Source organism: Corvus kubaryi, unplaced genomic scaffold, assembly GCF_017639235.1.
Source record: "Corvus kubaryi isolate FWS band 111438036 unplaced genomic scaffold, C.kubaryi_AGA036_p1.0 37396, whole genome shotgun sequence".
NCBI classification, from domain to species: Eukaryota; Metazoa; Chordata; class Aves; order Passeriformes; family Corvidae; genus Corvus; species Corvus kubaryi.
Genome location: NW_024581135.1, coordinates 31,060,294 through 31,069,625, shown reverse-complemented (window position 1 = coordinate 31,069,625; position 9,332 = coordinate 31,060,294). Strand labels below are relative to the sequence as shown.

The 9,332-nt window shown below is 40.7% G+C and overlaps 1 protein-coding gene across 2 annotated transcripts in view; it reads left to right on the top strand.

Annotated features, from left to right (window-relative positions):
- The first annotated feature begins 770 nt into the window (after window positions 1-770).
- Window positions 771-9,332, top strand: part of COL3A1 (collagen type III alpha 1 chain) — a 50,986-nt gene continuing 42,424 nt past the window's right edge. For both annotated transcript variants that reach the window (XM_042040860.1, XM_042040859.1), the window contains exon 1: window positions 771-985. In XM_042040860.1, coding sequence (XP_041896794.1) covers window positions 907-985 — 79 coding nt within the window. In that variant the 5' untranslated portion in view covers window positions 771-906. The remainder of the gene's footprint in view (window positions 986-9,332) is intronic.

Sequence of the window (9,332 nt, the reverse complement as noted above, 5' to 3'; positions counted from 1 at the left end):
AAAGGGATTAGTAATCTCAAGATTTCTTTTCTATTTTTTTTTTTTGTCCTCTTTACCTTCTTGTTTGAGGAGCAAACAGACAAGAAAAATTTTCTACATTCCTTTCAAATGTTGTAATGACAGCATCAAACTGAATTATTTGAAAAGATTTTGTTTGAGAGATTGAGGCTTGTGATTTGCGGTCTTGTTCTCTTCATAATTTTTTTTTTTATGTTTGCTTTCTCCCCAGGTAACATGAAATCGTGTTGTGAGGTGGAAATGGTTAGAACAGCACCGGAACAGGATTGTGATTTTTCAGTCCTTCCTTTTGTTAACTCTGAGTGCTCATCAGCACAAATACCCAGGTTTGGTCCTTCACTTCTGGGATTCTTTCAGTCTGTGCAGCTACTTCAGTTCTTACCTTTTATCTTTGTTAGGGAGCACTAAGATTTAAAAATCCTCTTTGGGTTGTACCCATTGACTCCTAATTAACATGAAAAAATGCTTCACCCTGGGGGCTTTGGCACAGGGCTCTTTTTTCACATGCATGTATGTCACATAGATTGCACCCTAACTGTTCATATACAGTGTCAGTGTGCATTTTGTACGCACACAAAAGTTCCAGATGTGCTGTGTATCTTGTTTAGTTGACTTTAGTCTTCTGTAAAGCCAAGAGAAATATTAATCATTCATTTACTGTTAGGGGATGGGTCTTCTTCTCATGTTTCAGTAAAGGGGGTGGAAAAGAAAAGTAAGCCAATTTTTTTCCTATTTAAGGCCAAAGCTGGGGAATGCTTGTGGCTGAGTTCTGTACATGGCCCGGTGCTGGAAGGGCAGGGAACAACCGATGTTGCTATTTTGAATAGATTTTTTCTTCCCCCCCCATTTTTATTTTTGCACAGAGAGTCTCATGTCTAATATTTAGACATGATGAGCTCTGTGCAAAAAGTTACTTTGCTCATTCTTGCCGTGTTTCAACCCTCAGTTATTTTGGCACAACAAGTCGGTGAGTAATTCAAGCTTCTTATGATTTCATGTTTTTATTTTATTTTTATTTTTACCAATAATTTTAGTAGCTTGTAAGAAATGTGTGTGCACGAATCTCACCAGAACATTTTTCCTTCACTAATTCAGCAGTCAGATATTTAATGGTGAAGTTGAAAGCTTGCAGTACCGTCCCAAAGGTTTCTCTTTGCTTTGCTTTCTATACAGTTAGGAGGACTGTACAGTGCTGTCTGCCTTGGCTGCGTTTATTCTTGTTCTTACTTGTTTTCCTGCTACAGACACCAGAGAGATTCTAAGCTATTTCTTTTAACTCTTGGAATAACATTTTAACTGTTAGCTCCGTGCTGCCTGGGAGCTCTTTGTCACAAGCAGTAAGTCTTTGCTTCCAACTATTTTATTTGAAGTTCTCCTTTGTACTTGTTTGTCTTACACCGGCAGAGTGGGGGTTTCTTTAAACAATTTGTGCGCAGAAAAAAAGCCTTAAAATTCTAACCAGTTTTGTCGAAGGGGTTTTTAAGAGTGATATATGAAAATATGTCAGTTTACAGAATTTTTACTTTGGCATAGACCAGGAGGGTAAATTAATTCCCTCAGCTGCTACAGTTTGAATCAGGCATCTGCAGACTGTTTCAGCCCCTCACAAGACTGATTAGCAGTTGATGGTATGTGGAAGTCCATGCGAGTATGTGTGTGCATGTTTACAGAGAGCAAGAACGCCAAATACCAAGTGAACATGGAATTCAGAGGGGAGAGAAGTACTTTGTATACAATAGTTCAACCTAGAGTGAAGATAAGTGTGGTATGAGTATTTAAGTTAAACAGATGACATTCCAAAAGTCCAGCTGACCTTTTTTGGATGTGCTCAGTTCCTGCTTGCCAGATATTGTAAACCAGACCTTCCTTAAGATAAAACACTTTTCTTTCCTGTAAATATGAAAGATTGGCAATTTATTTGTTCCTACACAGAGGCAAGGAATAACCTTAGAATTAACTCGATAAGCAGCAGCCAAAGAAACTGTGAAGGAAAGCCAAATACCTTTAACACCACACCCTACACTACTGTGTATGACACATATCATGAAAACAATTACTTGAGCCATTTCATGGCAAACCCATCTGTCTCACCGTACCTGGACAGGGATCTCTGCTGAGGGGTGAGTGTGAGTCCACCAGGGGCAGCCTGTTGGCAGTGGAGCACTTGGAGCTCAGGAGGACCTGTACATGAGCAAGTCAGCCTCTGCAGCAGCAGCATGCCCAAACAGCAGCCTCCCTCACCCAGCACAGACACAGGCTAAGCCTAAGTGTCTATAAAAAAACCCACCCAATGCATACAAAGATGTTCTGTAGAGAGTAAACAGAATTTACTGTGAACTGATCCTTTTCTGTTTCTGCTTTGCCATATACAAACTCCCTCCAATAATCTTCAGTAAATATTATAAATATAAAATCCAGTTATTATAAAATTCGAGCAAATATATGCTGTGAATTTTCTCTGCTTACAGCAGCAAATAATATATACATTTTTTATATTCAACATGCAGTAAGTGTACTTTTATATACCTATGTCTATCATCAGAGGACTAAGAGACCATCCAATATAAAGAGAAGGAACATCAAGTTTATTTCTCCCCATAAACAAATTCCTCCTGAGTGCCAGGTCTCCTTCCCTCACTCCAGTCATATCCCTGAACATTGCTGAGGTGCAACATATATTTGACTCAATAAATGTCAAATTTTGGGTAGAAGAACAATACACAAATGAAGTGTGAATGAGTATTCTCATTTCTCTGCCACATTTCTGTTTCATGGTGTTGTAACATTTCCTTACTGGGCTAACTTCCATACTATTTACAGGGATGACATTACACAGAGAGACTGATAAATCACTAGTTATCCCTCAAAAAATTGGATTCTTTCCTCACTTTAGACTGTTTCTTTCCATACATTTGAATATGCTTTTCTCACAGAAAATAATAATTGAAGGAGTTTCTTATTAGCATCACTAATTCACATGCAGGGCAGGGAATGGACTGGGAAAACAAATTTTCCACAACTGAAAAGTGAATTTCCAGACATGCTAAAATGCTCTCTCTTGTCAAGAAAAATGTTTATATGGTTAGTATCAAATGTAAGTCAATATAAAATTTTCCTTGGGAAAGCCTGCCAGGAGACAAGACTTGGCAAGATATTAAGGAAACTGCTCAGTATCACTGAGTTTAGGGTAGTCAGAAGTACCCCCGGGCTATGTGTTTCTTTGTCTTGCTGTAATAGCTTGGAATGGAGATTTGAGTACAGTCTCAGGCTAAACCTCTTCAAGAGCTTGGCATCCGGATACTGTGCAACAAGGAATGTTCTGTGACTTCCATGACCAAAAGCAGTATGTCCTTGTAACCCACAAGGATGTTTTTAGCCTGGAGGTGAAAACACCTTGACACAATCCAGGTTTTCTGATGTGCGCCACAGCTTTCAAGCCCTGTCCATGTTCAAGATAAGATGCCTGCTGATGGCTGACAGGACACGAAGCCAGCGCTTTGGACAGGACAGATGATTCCAAGTCCAGCAATGTGTATTCTGTTCCACCTTTTTGAAGGCACCTTCACATCCTGCATATTAAACTACTCAAAAGTGTAAGATCTTAGAATGCTTCTTTAGGAAAGAAATCCATTCTCCACCCAGTGAGCATAACTTGTGAAAGCATTTGCTAAGCCTTGCAGCCTGCATTCATCCCATTTATCTTGAATTTGTAGAGGCAATCATGACAGCTACTTCCAGAAGACGGCACAAATTTTAGCTACACAGACTGGAAGTATTTGGCAGTTTCCACTGCCTACAAAGGAAGCACATCCACAGCATCCTCACATCAGTGCCAAAGGGAAGCCAGATGGATTTGGGCCTGTCTCAGCTGCATCTGCGATGCTTAAAGGACACCTCAGGCAGCCAGAGCAGGACACTTCCCATAGGTACACCCATAGTCCCTGAGGACCTTCACCGAGGTCATTAGGAAAACTCTACTGCTCTGAAAGCAGTGTGAGAGCAATGCCAGAAACTCTTTTTTATTATTCCAAGTAATTTTTTGCTCTAATGTAATTTAGTGTTTTCCTTGTAATGCAAGTATTATCTTGGATGTTTGGTCAGGAAACTCATTTCTGAGGCTGAATGCTGACCTTTCATATTACTTGCAGTTGCAAATTGCAGTTTTAAAACTATATATAACCATTACATGTAGGTTTGAGGAGGCAGTATGCAAATGACTTTTCCTGCTGAGCACCCACTCCTGATCCTCGAGAAAAAAAAAGATATTTTAGGAAAACTTGTAAACAGCTAATTTGGCCATTTTACTTTTTTTTTTCTTAATTAACTGGCAAGGATTAGATGGCATGTGAAATAGATGGGCACTGTACAGATGTAGTTTATTTGTGAGCCTGCCAGACTGTCATGTTTAGCACTTAGCTGTATGGAACACTGCACACATGTGTTCTTTGTTGATAAATTTCCAGTCTAAGGGTAATGCTAACAACAGTCAGAGCTATCTCTCCTCAAAGGTTTTGGTAACCAAGTAAAGTTCCCCTCCGGAGATTTGACAGTAAAACCAGATGAGGCACATCTGTGTGCCAAGGGATAATTAACCATTGTGAGTAACCTGGACTATCTGAAGTAATGAAATATCAGGGATCTACTCCTCTTCTTCCACTTTTCCTGACTAGTTTTTACCAAGCACATGGCAGACAAGGTTATGCATAGGAAAATTGAAACATTCCTTTCTGGTCTGGAAAAATCATGCTAAATGAAAGCCTGGGGAATCCACCCCCTCTAAACATTATATATATGTTCTTGGAAATATGACAAATTTCATAAACACATTTTATATCACACATCCCTGGAACACATTAGCCTTAGGAAAAATGAGACTGTTATATAACCCTTTCATTATTTTCCAGATTTGTTTTTGACTTTAGACCAAATCACCAAATCTACACAGACTGATTTTTCTAATGGAGGAGGTGGAGTTGGAAACATCCACTGCTTTATTGCAGGGGAAAGAGGCAGAGGGAGAAGGGTGTTGACACTGGCACAAACCTCACTGTTGATGCCTCAGTCAGAGTCATTATGTTTGCTCTCCTCTTAGCGCTGCAGATTACAAGCAGATCCTATTTCCTCTTCCACCCTCTGCCAGAGTGTTGAGGTTTGAAATAGGCAGCCAGGTGTCACTTGCAAACTCTGCTGATGCCAGCCTTACACAACAGCTGGGGGAGAGCTGTACTCAAGAAAAAGAAAGGAGGGAATTACTATCACTTTTTTCCCACAGGCTGGCTGAGAAACCAGACTGACACTGTTCCATTAGTCGTTGTTCTAGTTATGTGCTAACGTTGTTCACTCCTTGTTTTAATCAGAAATCTGCAGCAAATGGGCCATACCTGCCCTCATAATTGGGACAGCATGCTGAGGGTCGGTAACGGAAGTGATGCAGAGTGGCATTTAGCACTTGGGGTTAAAAGCAACCTCTTCAGAGTTGAAAGGTTCAGCCTACCAGGAGGGGCAAACAATAACAAAGTGCACTTTCCTCAGCTAGCGGGCACCTGGAGCACTGTATCGCTCTGGATGTTTCTGTGTTAGGCTCCTAGTCTGCAGAAGAGCACAAGCCACAGCTGCTGTAACACTGTAACATCTAATTTGTTGGTTTGAAGTAATAACTCATCAAAAGTCACAATTAGAAATTAGTGCAATGGTCATACCATTAATACTCCAGATTGTGCTGTCCTTTAGTCATGCTTGTTTAAGAAACTGGGCAAAAGATCTCTGTTAAGAAAAGGGAAATCGTTGGCAATGGCAAAAATACGTTGTTAACAAATAGGGGTTTTTATGGTCTTAAAGTAACTGCATTAGAGTCCTACAGCATTGCAGTTCAATATGATGGAACACCGTTTGGTTTATTATTGGCAACACCCAAAAAAAAATAAAAAAGACTTGCAAAAGGTATAATAAAATCTGTTCTGATTCAACATTGCTACTGTTAGCTCATTCTCCATGTAGTAGCTGGGTAAATTGCAGATTACATGACTTTAACATGGTTTAGAGCTCAGCATCTACCACCAATTGTCTATAATTTTGAGACATTCTGATTTCATTTTTTGGCAGATGATAAATAACCTTCAGCCTGAAATGGAACAAAAATGTTAGTGTCATCATTTTACCTGCTGCAATACTTTACCAGCCTATCCCTCCATCTATGTATCCATGATAATACACCTTGTACAGAAGGAGAACTGGGCACAGATGTGATTCCTGCTCCAGGAGAGCTGCAAGAAGTGTTATTTTACTTCTGTAATTTCAAGTCAGGCTGTTGAGGGCAGCGTGGCCGGGTGCAGAGAATGCTGCAGGCCCTGGCCCTCAGCATGCTGCCCATCTCCAGCCCAGTGGATGCAGTGGATTCCTCCTGGAGGCACAGCTGTGTAGGGCCATGTTTGTCACAGCGGTGGTGTCCCTGTGGCAGAGGTGCTGTGTGGCGTCTGGCTGCTGTCGGCTTCCTGCAGCCATGCTGCTTCTAGGTATGGGAGCCAGTGCTCTGCCTTGGTTACTGCTGCCGGACAGCTACTTCCCTAGGGATTTTCTTTCTTCCATTGAATCTTTTAATGCACAGGGTTTGTGAAAATTTGTGTTCTGTCCTCTCTGCGGCTTCCCTGACAAGAGGCATTTTGTCACTGGAAAAATCTGTAAGGAAATCCCACAGAATATTCTGATTTTTCTCCATTCAACAAAGTCAGACACTTTGTTTCAGGGTAATAAGATTTACATATTTATATGTGGTGACCATGCTATTAATATTTCTCATGTGGCTTTGAGACTGTACAAAAAAAAATTCAGTAACCCTTGCATTTTTTCTGATTATGGCTAATCAAGAGATAACCTCCATAGGCATTAAAAAATTACAAATTACAGGAATCAGAAAGTCTCTTCTGTAAGTACAACAGAGAGAGAGAGAGATCTGCTAACCCTATCTTAAATGCTGGAAGGGTGCAAGGAGGAATGAGATCCACCATTGGCTGTAGAGTAGCACATCTTTCACACAAAGGTATAGTAAATCATATTTTTCATTTATATTTTCAAGCAGTCAATATTTTTTCTCATCTTCTTTTACATATGAAAGGTTCTTTGAATTTTGCTTTGAGAAAACCTAACCTGCTTCCAGCCACTGTTTTTATTTATTTATTTTCACTTCAGAGCCAATCTTGTCTCTGAGTTTGCAAAGTGGAAGCCTTTGCCTGTTTCATGTCAACAGGACAATGGAAAACATGATATAACCCCGTCCAACAACAACCGTTTGTTGGCTTTAGTTTGGATAAACTTCAGCTCTGGGACTTCTGGCTTTGTTTAGTTTAGCAGAGGAGATTCCTTTCAGATTAGCTCAGAGACTACTTCCATTTTCCCCCATTTACGTCAAACTCTTCATTTAAACATGAACTATCAGAATGGGAATGAAAATGGTACCTCCTTTAACAATGTCTGCACATTTTTGTCCTGCTTTGATTCACACAAGTACTCCATGAAGAGATGTCTGCTGGGGAGGGGAGAGCATGCACAGGACTTTGAACAGGAAGGATAATGAAAACATACATATTTCAAGGTTGAATGTGGTTTTTTGTTTTGAAAGCCTAGGACTTCTCCTACAGCTAAAGGGACACCCAAATGACTGCCAAGAAATGAGGGATGTGACTTGTAGATTTAAGACTTTAGCAGAGTTTGCCCTTCAGCAAAATGCAGTTATCCACAGCCACGGGAGACACATCCCTTTCTGCTGCTGGATTTCTCTTTCAGGTCACTGTGCATCCCACCCTGGAGGGTGGCACAGGCACCTCTGCTCTCCTGCCAGGTGAAACCTTTCCTCCCATGTGGAGCTCTTCTGTGAGCTGCTAGGGCAGCTTCAGGCACTGCTTTATTCCCAACTTCAGCACTGCAAAGGGCAGCAGAATCACAGGAACATCCCAGGCACGTTTTGCAGCAGTAGATATGAAAGGATGATCTGTGTCTGGAAACTACTTCCCACAGCAATTCAGCTCTGGCAGTTCTTGGAAAACTTCTGGACATAATTAGTTCCCACTGAAACTCCCTGCAGTTCACGCCCAGTGACCAGTCGGTGCATTAGAAGGCTGTCTGTGGCAAACATCCTTTTTTCTCTCTTCTTTCCCTTTGTGCTGCTTCTTCTCTTTTCCTTCTTTCCATTTTCTTTCAGGAAAATAAGCAAGAACAAAATTGCATCTTTTTTTTCAAACAGACCCAACAGAAACAATTGCTCATCTGAACAGAGTTAATGGGAAATATGGGAAGCATTGCTCATTGTTCCTTTGATATTCACTGTAATAGCCATGCTGAGCATCAAAGGAGAATAAACTACATCCCCATGCTTTCCTTCAGCTACAAGCAGCAAAAATAGGATTCATATTTTCTTGGAAAACACTTTTATGTTCATGAGAGCCTCTTTAAAAAAAAAAAAATTACATCTTCTCTGGTTTTGTCTTTAAATCTACTGTATGGTGCTTGCTTGTTTCCCTACAGAGCAGCAGTCATTCTGTGCCAGCTGTTTAAGAGAAGAATGTCCTAGTGAAAGCAAACAATGGGCTGTGTAGTGGGAATTGCAAATCTTTGAAAAGGGTAATTGAAATCTGCTCAGACATTTTGAAGATTCTTTGCACAATATTCTAAGGCTGTTGGTGGCTCAGCTGTTGGCAGGGTGGTCCTCTTTGTAGAGTCCTCTTTTTTTGTATGAACAGAATAGCATTAATATGGAGGAATGGGGGGAAGAAAGAAGAGAGATTTGCAAGTCCAACTGATTATTTCAGAGCAGCTGAAGAGAGAAAGATTGCTGTAAATGTCTTTCAGTGAAGAATAAAAAAAAAAAAGTGAATTGTACAGAGCTGTTTCATTTATCAGGTGTTCTCTGGCTCTGGCTCTTCCACTCATACCTTTTAAGGGCTGCAGCAGATAAACTGTGCTGGATTGGGTTGTGTCTGCTGCAGATGTTCCAACCCTCCTGGGCTATGTGGTGCTGTTTATTCTCGCCCTGGGCCAGCTGAAGCTGTTGCTGCACAGAGCAGGGAGAGCTAAATGTGTGCCAGGTCTCAGGCAGTCACTTCAGTAGCAAGGCTTCTGACCTCTGATATTAATAAAAAGCCAGCTCTCTGCTTGCAGGCTCTTCATAGCACCAAAAGTGTGATTTTTCACCTCACGAGAGAATTAGTCAGGAAGGTTTTGTGCTTGAAAAATGGCCAGACATAGAACTTGATATTTAAAAGTGGCTCCAAAATTAAGTTGTCTTTGGTACCCTGAGAAAACCCTCACAATACTTACTTTAG